This window comes from Halyomorpha halys, unplaced genomic scaffold (assembly GCF_000696795.3).
Source record: "Halyomorpha halys isolate HHAL.00 unplaced genomic scaffold, Hhal_1.1 Scaffold965.1, whole genome shotgun sequence".
NCBI classification, from domain to species: Eukaryota; Metazoa; Arthropoda; class Insecta; order Hemiptera; family Pentatomidae; genus Halyomorpha; species Halyomorpha halys.
In genome coordinates, this window is record NW_027114872.1 from 482,443 (window position 1) to 494,552 (window position 12,110).

The 12,110-nt window shown below is 31.2% G+C and overlaps 1 protein-coding gene across 5 annotated transcripts in view; it reads left to right on the forward strand.

The window, feature by feature from the left end:
- The first annotated feature begins 6,437 nt into the window (after positions 1–6,437).
- Positions 6,438–12,110, forward strand: part of LOC106687449 (uncharacterized) — a 5,981-nt gene continuing 308 nt past the window's right edge. Inside the window, exons 1-7 of one of the 5 annotated variants that reach the window (XM_067051995.1) lie at positions 6,438–6,605; positions 6,683–6,784; positions 7,746–7,852; positions 7,934–7,979; positions 8,876–9,090; positions 10,878–11,099; positions 11,259–11,422. In XM_067051995.1, the coding sequence (XP_066908096.1) occupies positions 6,712–6,784; positions 7,746–7,852; positions 7,934–7,979; positions 8,876–9,090; positions 10,878–11,099; positions 11,259–11,422 (827 nt within the window). In that variant the 5' untranslated portion in view covers positions 6,438–6,605; positions 6,683–6,711. Of the gene's footprint in view, positions 6,785–7,212; positions 7,331–7,745; positions 7,853–7,933; positions 7,980–8,875; positions 9,091–10,877; positions 11,100–11,258; positions 11,423–12,110 lie in introns of those variants that run through there. The other 4 variants (XM_014431337.2, XM_014431339.2, XM_014431340.2 and 1 more) reach the window with 4 other exon arrangements.

Below are 12,110 nucleotides of genomic sequence, written 5' to 3' on the forward strand. Positions count from 1 at the left end.
GTCTTATACTTGAAGAAGTAATGAAATTTACTCGTGTACCCAAATTAGTTATTCTAATTAATAATTTCTTTCAATCGAAGGCCGGAGCACAACTATACGTCTAAAAAATCTGATCAGTCAATTTTCACACACCGCCATACTTTGGGTTGAAATTATTTAAGAATACTAAATTTAGATGGAGTAACGTAGATAGCATCGACTTGCTGTAGAAACCTAAGTCTGGATTTTTAAATTGGAAGGTTTTATTTCAGATTAAATATTTCTTAACATGTATGTCGTCGTGTAACTATGAAAAGCCCTAAATCTGAATTTTACAATTGGAATGATTTAGATTAGGGAGTTCTTACCTTCTATATTATTTAAAACAGAATTTTTTTCAGCTACCTCAATAAAAAATTTTTAATTTAAAAATTTTAAATCAGAAAGTTTTGATAGTTAAAGGACGATTTATAAGCTAAAAAATATTTAATTGAAATCAAAATCACAAAATTGAAAAATGGGATGTTTTGATATTAAGTCTACGTCATTCGTTTGAAACAATTAATTATCGTTTTGCTCACCCATCTCATGTGTCCATCATTCATATCATGTATTTTTTGTCACTCTTTATTAACATCGACGACTTACCTACTTGTTAGATATTCTTTTTTCAAAAATTTTTTTCTAAATATCCAGGATATAAGAAGATTCGCTCATGCTTGTCCTTGTAATCCCATTTTTGGCAAATTGTGAACTCTGCCAGTTAGAACGAATACAAAAGGATATATTTTTTTTAGCTTATACATTTGACTCCACAAGTTAAAGCAAATACCCAAATCGATTGTTGGCCTATGTAAACCTTTTTTGGCACGACATGGTATCTATATGGTCCATAGGGTAAAGAGCACCTACAGGTACTTGGGACTTCCTCCGTCCCGTGAGAAAGCCCATTATAACAACAATCCAAGGATTTTTTTCGATAAGTTACATCCGGGCCTAAGAAGGAGGCTATTACAGTAAATAGTATGCTTCATTATCAATACACTATTACTGGCTAAGCAAAGAGTAGTAATTAAACAAAGATGACTAATACACAAGTTGTGATACTGTAGTGACTTGCTGGATGGTTATCATTACAGACCAGATTTTTGTGCAGTAAAAAAACAGTTAAAACTATATACACATTATAAAATATGTTTATAGCTTTATTGCTTAATTTATAATATTAATACAAATATTTTACCCAACCTTGTTTGAATTAAATTAAACTCGCTAAATACTCTCTACAATGATGCAAACATACATAAAAACAAACTATTAAACTGATTAAAAACTTATATTTGTCCATAAATGAAAAAATATTAACGAAACTAATTGTATTAAATAATTTTATATTCCTATTATGAAGGCTGGAATTAAATTTTTCAACTCTTTGTAACTACCTTAATTTTATGTTTTAAAAATAAGCAAGGAACTGTGTAAAAAGGGTATTTAAAAAAAAAAAAATCCAAGCGAAATTCCCTTTTTAATTTCCCCTAACATTTCACATAGCATGTTTTGCTCAGCTTTTCAATGGTATATAAATAAATCATTAACCAAAAAGCTAACAAGTAATAAGTCAATGTACTCAACATATAAATGTGCGAAAAAACACCAAATCGAGTTATTTAGTACAATGTAGTATTATTTGAATGTATGATCTGGACAATGATGTAATGCAATAGGGGATAATAAAAATTTACAAATATTTCAAGAATCACAAAAATGTACAAAATTAAGGGATTTATCCTCCTCAAGTTCAGACCGAACTTTGAACTTAAAATATATTGACTTATGTACGTTTAAAGGTCATGAGTTTCAGAAGGGGATAAAACCCTGAATTGAGCTTATTTTTTGGGTTTCCCCATACCCTCAATTTAAATTTTTTGTTTGCACCTCCAAACCTTAAATAATCTATATTCATCGCTCCCTCCTCATTTTTTAGTTTCCCTTACATGCACATTCATAAAATGAAACTTATATGAAACCAGTTCCATCATACAGACATAAAATTAAACGCTAAGGTTTTTAAATACATTGGCTAGTTATTATTTTTTCTACATCTGTATAATATATCTAATTTGTTGGTTTTTGAATTTTGTGTTGCGAATACTGTATAGCCTCTTCATCCTGTTCATTTCTTAGTTATTGTAATAGAAAATTCATGATTAAGCTTTGATACTTTTCACAATGATTTAAAAAATTGAGGAAAGATTAAATATATAATAAATTAAAGATGTTTATTTAATAAATAAAAATTATCTTCAGAGAAAGAGAGGAGATAGAAAGAGGAAGAAGAGGGAGAACAATAGAAAGGGAGATCGTGATTAAAACCATCAAACGGGAATTCCCACTAGTATTTATTAAATGTTGACATGATGTTATGTTGCAAATATATAAGTCTGAGAAAAATTGATTTGCAGTCTAGATAAGAAACATTAGTGGCATTCCTTTAAGACTTCTGATATCAGAATATTACCTGAATCGTCGAAATATCCCAGTTATTTAAAAAACAGTATTTGTTTTTAACTAACGGTATGCTTAACTAGACTATGATTTGCATGGAAACTTTGGCAAAATTTGAGGTACGAAAAAGTTTGTCGGTGATTTATTTTTTTATTGCAAACTATTATTTATTGCTTATATTACAATCTGCCACAAACATGGGCAATGGGTAATAGTGATAATTGTACACTTTCATAAAAAGAAACTGCTAGTTGGCAGTTTCGTATTGACCTGAGTAGAAACAGCCCTGATGAATTTCTACTAAGTTGGGCGAAACGTCGGCAAATATATAGTTGTAAACTATTTTTGTTTTCTTGTGACCGTACCCCTTTCCATCTTCTTCATAATAAAAATAAATAAATAAAATCTCTATATCTATATAAGAAGAAAAATAAATAAATGAAATGAGCATAATCAAATTGAGTAAAATAGATTATATACAATATTTACAATCTCTACCTATTCTCGAGCCCACTCTATCCCCCCTCACGCATGAGGAATAGAGTAGGCCTCTCACCCCGTCACTGGTAATGAGCCAGTGGAGGTTAAGTAAGTGCATTAAAGTCGTAATCACTCTTCAGGTGCGGAGCATCTGGTCATTAAAAAAACTCCAATTGTCAATTTTGTTTTACAAAAGGTCTCTTGGCCACTTCCGTTTCAACCTTCAACGTTGGGTGTAACTGGATAAGGATTGAACCACAGGATATTGATGATTAGTAAGGGGGTTTATATGGACTTTTGAGAATTTGATTGGTATGAGGTCAAGGACAAAAGGGATATGAAGGTCATTTTGTTGTGTTCTGTTGGAAATTGTTGGTGATAAAATAGGTTTTTTCAAAGGTATGTAATTTATTTGTTTTTCAAAATATAAGTCAAATCCTACATTTTAAAACACAACAGAAAGATGTGTAATATCCACCTGTTTATTATTGAGTAGTCCCATGGACAGATTCAAGGGGGAATGTTAGTCTATGCCAACTAATTACATTGAGCTTAAAAATATTAGGACTATTGTCTGACTAACAAGCTATTCTTAAGCATAATCTATAAGGACTGTACTCCTAAATATATATAAATATATAGCTATAGTACTCGTAGTGCCTGAGGATGGCTTGTTTGGCCGAAACGTAGTAAAACAATAATAAAATAGTGGAGAGGTATTATCAACCATCTTAACTTGGTTCACATACCTCCCTTAACCTAAAATCAACTAACAACTGATTTTGTTGCTAACTCATTTCTATTTTAAACTGAAAAACTAAATTTTCAAATTCTGAAAACCACAACAATCATATTTACAATATTGTTTAGAGTGAAAGCTTTTTTTTGTCCTGTATTATCACAAAAAAGGTTTCTTCTATTCGGCTTCAATGGTTTTTGTAGTTTGTTACGGCTGTGAATAAGACATGATTTACATTGTACTGTATACTGTTAAATAAATTAATTACTACAACATTAGATTTTAGTCCTAATATTTTTAAGGTCAATAATGTGTGTAAACTAACGTTTCACCTTAGTTATATCCTTATTATTTCTCCATAATTAGCACGGGGGTCTATTGTTCTATAAATTATAGGAATTATATGTGTATATATAATTATATATGTGTATATATTCTTCTCGTCGAGATTGGAATGCTTTACTTAAAATACGAGGACCCTAACGTCATTCTATCTAGCAGGGTGACAGTACACAGTAGGAGTTATGAAATAAAGGAATATATATTGATTAAAGCTGCTACTCTCTACCAGCTTCTGCTTTCCTGGGTGTTAGACTTCATTACGTCATCAGTTGTTCTTTATTTATCCCTTCTCCATTTCTGCACTTAACTCTCCTTATATATATATTTGTTCAATTAAGCACTAACTTAAGGTCGTCTAAAATTTGGTAACATAATATATTTTAATAGATACTGTAAATTGTGTAGATGTTAGGGACCATAGTATATCCAAAAATTTGAGTATACTAAAATATTTGTGTTTTTACAGGTAAAAGCAGAACAGATTCAGATATCCTGTCAAATATTCTGAGCAGAAAATATTCTTGTAGGGGAAGATGAGATGAGAAAAATTAATAACGTCCTCACGACTAAACTCTCCGCTAGTATTGTATAAATTATGTTTCTATTGTCACGTATCCGACAGAAAAAACAGGCCGGCTACGTTTTAACGTTTAGCGCTGCTACGAGTCACTAGGGAGTATAGATCTGTGTCTCATGAGGCGTTGCAAGTCAGCCAGAGGGGCATCTCTCGACCTCCTCCTGCCAGAAGATCGATTAGCTTTGGTAATGAAGAGAGAAGATTTTACTGGACAATCAGCCAGTTTTTGTATGAGGATCCCAGATATTAGAAAATGATTATCCGGGAGGATAGAATATATGAATGGGAAGCAGTGGCAATCCTAAAAGGAGTCTATCCTGCAGAAATACTTACCATATGAGTCCTACCGGACTGCTGGGTCACACAAATCCTCACTGGGTATGTGAGGTTCCCCGCCATTGACTAGGATCTAGACCCCAGTAGAGACGTACCGCAGACCGCCGCGCATGTTGCGTATGCCTGCACCATCTAAGAGGATGGTTATAGATGTTTCTTGATGATTCTATAGATTATAGATGGTTCGTTACAAAAGTAAATGGTAAACTGCCAGAACAATAAACATATTTTTTTTCTTAATGTAATTTAAAATGTTTTCCATACTGAGTACAATCTAATAGAACAGAATATCATGAAATAATACTTCTCACTTTAATTCATTATCCCTATAGAACGTGTCTTTATGATTATCTTTATGAACAATAGAAAGGGAGATCGTGATTAAAACCATCAAACGGGAATTCCCACTAGTATTTATTAAATGTTGACATGATGTTATGTTGCAAATATGTAAGTCTGAGAAAAATTGATTTGCAATCTAGATAAGAAACATTAGTGGCATTCTTTTAAGGCTTCTGATATCAGAATATTAACCGAATCGTCGAAATATCCCCGTTATTTAAAAACAGTATTTGTTTTTAACTAACGGTATGCTTAACTAGACTATGATTTGCATGGAAACTTTGGCAAAATTTGAGGTACGAAAAAGTTTGTCGGTGATTTATTTTTTTATTGCAAACTATTATTATTGGTATGGAACCAATCTTGATGACAGAAAATTGATAAAATAAATTTTAAATAAAAATTATCAATTTTAATATTTTTATACCGATCATTCCCCTCTTGAATTCCCCCTAGAAGGAAAAATTTCCTATTACATGGGGAATCCATTTTTAAACTAAGTTATCGACGGACAGTTTGGTTTAATAATAATGATTTCCCACCAATCTGGAGGACCATAAGTAAATAATTACCTTACATATAAAATAATTAGCAGTGCACTTCCTTGACCTATTTAAGAAAAAAAAATCGATATTTAAATGTTTAAAAAAATGTTTTTGAAGGGATTAAACTTATTATTTAGTTATAAAATGCCTATTAAAGTTCTTAATAGTACATTTAAAAAATAATCACACCAATAAATTGTAATTAATTATTAAACTATATAATATACATTTTAAAAAACTCTTCATATTTAAGGCATATGAAGAGCTTCCTCCAAAAACGTCAAAACTAATTTTTTTTTAATTTTGAAGTGTAAGAAAAGAATTTCTTGCCTTTGACCCAATTAATATATTTTCTGTTTTAATGCATAAGAGTCTTTGTCAAGGATGGAATCCTTGTTACTTTCACTGCAAGCAGTGGTCAGATCAGGCCATGAAAACCATTTTTGTACTAAAAGGTCGTTTTGAAAAAATTTGCATTTGTAACCTTTTATAAGACCTACATTTTTTAAAGTTTTAATTCGTAATATTTAAATTTTAAGTAGTGAACGAATATGAAAATTTAGGAGAAGGTTATTAAAACATTAGCATATGTTTTGACAGATGACAAGACGCTCTCTTAGAAGTGTGTCATAGGTTATGATTAGCTGTAGGATAGATAAAACTGAATGTCTTTGTTAACCGTTTTTCGCTACCGTTTTGATTATCCTACAAGGCGCAAATGAGGTTTATGAAGATCTGTGGAAAGAAGCAAATGCGTTTAGTAAATATTGTTTTAAAGGCCGTATAATCAATTACATAAATTTTTATTTATTTTTCGCACGCTATTCTGGATTCTAGATATTTTTTATATATATATTTTAGGATTCATGCTTAAATTCGGACAAGCGTATTTTCCATATTTGTTTCAAATAAATCCTTCTAGTCGGATATCATATAAAGGTAAGATCAGCTTTCTGTCAAAATTGTAAGCAGTGATAAGTTAGGCATCTATTGTACCTTGCATACATATACCTAAATAATGTTTATTAAGTTTAAATTAAGTGAAGTAGAAATACATCAATGATTACTGTCGTAAGAAAACGTGTGTAGGGTGATTGGATAACGTATAAAAGGGAACTCTGTTAATTAGAGTTTTGTGTTGTCATTCTATGCATGAAAAACAATGAAGGATTTAAATATTTTTAAAAAATAACATTTGTTTCTCCCCTATTCTATGAGCTTTCATGTCTTATTTAGAAGATACTTATCGTTATTTTGAGGAGATCACTCCTCTTTAAAATTAAATGCAATTAAAACTCGTTTTATGCAAAAGAATACTTATTAAATATAACCTTTATAAGTTAATTGATAATTTTAGTTAGAAACATATGTGACATACAAATACTGATAATTCCTCGGTAGAAATTATGTAAATAGAGCATAGTTTTCAATACAATCCTTATTTAGATCTTTTGCAATTTTATTATACTAGACATAACAATTTAGGTATGTACGCAACTGTTACTGATTTGAATTAAGTAATAACTTCACAAAAATTGAACTATTAAACATTTTCTAAAATTTTCAATTTTTAGTAGTATTTTACTAAGGTTATAATAGTATTATTCCAAACAGACCTTCTTCATTCAAATTGTAATTACAAACCGACAGACGTTTATCTTTCGATGCCAAAATGAGAAACCAATAATTACATTTAAGTTTAAGAGTCAAATACAGACAAAATGTCAAGTTTTTAATCTTACTAATTATATTTTACATACCGTAAATTAGTTTGTTTATAAAGGAAAAGGATTTACTCTTGCGTACAATCTTCATTAATATTTAACACTATATAAATAAATAAATTCTGAAGACTTAAAGAATGTTTTTTGTGTTCTCCCTTATAGAAATATTGTTTTAGGGGCAGGTGAAGAGATGAAGCCAAACTTGGTCACTGTTGGTTACTCTCTGGTCTTCTTTTTGGCCTTGTTCCTGCTACAGAACAGCGATGCTACAGGAGTAAGTTACGTAATATCATCTTCTTTCCAAATAGTAAAACTTATAAGTATTTAATTTATCGATGAAAACATATTTAATTATCCTTTCCAGAAACGGAGAAAACACAGAAAACACCATGAAGAGATGCAGAATTGGGGTAAGCTGACCTTATAATTTTAGTGAAAAAACAAATAAATTGGCCTCATAGCACTGGAAATAACTAAATTACAAATGAACCAATCATATTTTAATTTCGGACTCCTTTCAAAAATGAATTGAGATAAATATATTTCTTCTTCACCTTTTAGGTTTTCTTTATTCTGGTTTTCTCATAATGCATGTATTCTATGTATATCTAATAGCGATATTTTTATAGAAAATTAAAATACACACCCAATGAAAAAAGAATTAGCTAAATCGGACCACTAATTAGGGAGATATCACCCAAAATATTCAACATTTTTCATTTTTTCTTTTTTTCTTGTAATTCATTTATTTTTAGTATATCTAATAGGAATTTTTTTTGTAGAAAATTTAAAAACACATCCAAGGAAAAAATAATTAGCTAAATCTTTTTTATTTATATTTTATTTTTTATTTTTAAGATAATGTTTAAGGCTGCGATCAAGAAGAACAAAAATAGTTATAAACTATTTATTTATTGTCAATATTTCGACCCACAGTGTAGGTCTTCATTAGGACTAAAATAAAGAGATACAAAGCAGGTAAAAGTAAAATGTAAGAGTAAAAGAGTCACATTAAAAGTAGTAAACGATGCTTGTATTGGAGTTTACGGTTAGGAAATTTATGTGATTGGGTACACGGTATTTTTTTCATGAATGAAATCCATTCAAATTTCAAATCTAAAGAATTTTGACTTCATGCTGACTCATTAAGGATATCTCCTTAAATGAATTTTAAATAGAGTTAACGGATAATCTATAGGCTCTGAGTGAGCCAACTATCTTATTTTTTTCTAATTAAGAAAATAATCACTGTTGAATCATTCTTTCAATTCCAGTTTTAGATAAGAGAAAAGTTTTGTTTGTGCAGAACCCGATGAAGCAGAAGGAGAGAACATGCTGAAGGAGTCTATCGGTGTCTTCAAAGGAGGACCAGACACCTATCTCCTCACCTTCGCTGAAGTGAGGCCGGATAAAGAAGCAATTGGAGAAGATGTCTTCAACGACAACCTCTTCCCTCCAGTTTGGAACAACAAGTCCAATATCAGAAAGAGGAGGAGAGAGAATGCCGAGGAGGCCATAACTGTAAGTATGCAATTTGAAGATTCTTTTCAACAAAAGTATATTTTGTAATACAAATATCTTCTCAAACTCGTTCGATTATTATCTGCTTAATAATTTAGTATTTGTTACAACATACAAAATGTCACAACTTAAAAAAATCATATTAATTTCTCTAATTTATGAATTCCATTATTTGAATAAACATTGTCTGGATTGAATGTTCCATTTATTTTATGAAAAACTTTTATAAAATTTCTATCGAGAAAAATTTATTTCTAGTTGATGGTAAAATATACAATGACATATAAACAGTATTGATGGCAGAGAATGAGAATTTCGTAATAATGTTTGAGGAGTAGTGAGGTTTTCATTGCCTACCGTCAATATTTTAGTCCATCTACTAGTGTTTTTATAGGTGCAATAATTGAAAGTGTTTTGAATCGTAATGTAGACTATAAAAGGTAGCAAATATTTAAAATTCATATTGTTATTATTCATAAATTTTATACATTTTTTTTTTAATTCTACAAATCAATTGTATTTCAGAAATTCGCGTTTCTTATTTAGGTAAATATTCATGAAAACCTTCGGAATGTATTTTGTATTTCATCCAATCACTAATGCGATTTCCTTAGTTAAAGCTGGCAATTTCTAAACACCGAATAATTTATTGATAGAGAGACAATAAATAATCTATGCCTAAGTTATTAGTAACAATAATTAATATTGTTATTAATGATCGATTTTTTTTTTCGAACCCTCTAAAACAGAAATAAAAAGTGAATTAGTAAGTGTATTACTGTGAAAAAATAAAAAAATAATTCGTGTTGTGTCTTACCTTTTACTACCTTTGGTATTTTACGGTTACCTGTTATATTTAATTTTACATATGAGCTTTCCATTCAAGGGGCTATTTTGAGTCCGGAGGTGAGGGGCCTCCTCGTGTTGTATCGCATATGAGATAAAAATAAAAATAAAAATAATATAGACGATAGATAATGGTCAAATAATAAGAGAAACGAATCAGAAATCGAAAAGAAGTGTGAGGGATAGGGTTGGAGTGCATTAGAAGATGGAGCTATGAGGTGATGTTAATAGGGTTTTTGGAACCTTTCCTGCCCTGCCACCTCGCAGGAAGGGGGGATGGGGTGATAGACTGGAATACTGGATTGAAGGAAGCAGGGAGACTGTCGAAGAATTTAATGTGTATCCGTGTGATGTGTTGTTATACAGTTTCTAACTGTAGTTCGTTATGAATGTGTGCCATGTTACGTCTTTCCAGAGATGTCCCTCGACATATCTTCTGCAGTGTGCTGTTTTGGTATTGTTGTAGTGATTTCAAGGCTGTTTGATAAAGATAGTGTAGTAGTGGTGCGCCGTGTAGGAGTGATGGTCGTAGTATTACTTTGTAGATGAGTAATTTGAGTCTGAGTGACAGCCTTGAATGATCGATGTATTACTTTATGTGACTTCATGAATTGCAAATTAAATGAACTTTTGTATGCTAAATTGTCTCTTCAGGAACGTTTTTAGGCTCACTGTACAAGCTGAGTAAGTTGCATCTGTCACAATAATCAAATATATATTTTTTACTAATATAAAGTAATTGTACTACTATTATAAAAGTAGAGCGGTCACGTGTACAGCTTCACTTACTGATTTAAAAAATAAACATCTTTTGTCATATCAACAGCAATTTTACTGTATACTTGCTATTAACTATATACTTAATTGATATTTAACCTTTAATTGATATTAAAGCTGGTAAAACAACCTAATTTAGTGAAAACTTGTGATACCCGAGACAGGTGTCGCTGGAGCAGACTACACCGTTTGGGGGAGCGCAGCAAGCAGAGATCATGTTAGCAAGTGGGGAAGCAGAAGAAGTGGTGTCTTCAGCGCTCAAAGCCACCGAGAACCTAAGAAAAGGTCTTGGGGTCTGCAGAAAAGTTGTCCCCCGTAACTTTCTCAACCCGCCGTTGGACAACCTGACCAATGTCGTGATAAAGAGTATAGTTGGATGCGTTGAGGCAAGTATAGCATCCATATCACTCTCATTACCTCTTAAGATTTTAATGACCCTATTCTTAAAAACCTTTAAAATTCTTCTAAACCTGTCCATTGCGATGGAGCCGACCATCTTGTTGTCTTTCAAACTTCAACATAATGGTACGGATTTCTTTATTTAGGAAAAACTGCAAGAAGACTTAGGTTGTCCGGATTGCCTCACCCTGCACAGCGATCTTCAGGCATTCCTCCAATGGCTGCTCCATGGTAATCCTGGCATGGCCTGTTGTCCTTCACTCCGCAAAGTTTCCGTTCCTGAGAGAGAGAAGCACTTATTCCTCTTCAGGCAAGTATATGTAAAGTTATGATACATTAACAGTAAATAAATAAATAAGTCTCATTGTAGGCAATGTGATAATTTTCTCTGTGATCTATGAATATATTTCTGTGAGAGGTATTACAAAATAATAGAAGATCTTTTTACTCTGGTTCTTGAGCTAGGCTTCTCCTTCATTCCTCTAACCTCCCAGGAGTAAGGACTTCAACTAGTCCAAACAAAGTCAGATATTATAGTCCTTCCATTCATCATCCCCGTTTTGAGCAATTACTATATGCAAAATTGACTCCCGCTCACCTAGTTCTCAGCAGCCCTTCCTAGAGTCCATCAATAATAAATTTTACTGATGGTGATTAAGATTTAAGACAAGTTACTCAATAGCGTATGCTGGCTAGCTTATGTATTTAACAGTTTGAAATATATTTGTTTTATTTTGCAGAATTAGTTCAATGTCAGTTCATATTTAGTTGTATCAGGTACATTTATTTCGTTTTATTTGTTTTGTAAGCACTATTATTATTTAGTTTTCTTCTGCCTTTAATAATATTTATTATTATCATTTGGAGATGAAGTTTGATTTCGCAGTATGAACCAATGTTTTTATTTATTTATGTACTTCCGCAGCTGACATGTTAGCTTAGCCGCTTTGTATTATTAATTATTATTATTATTACTTTTTATTTTATTGCTATATATA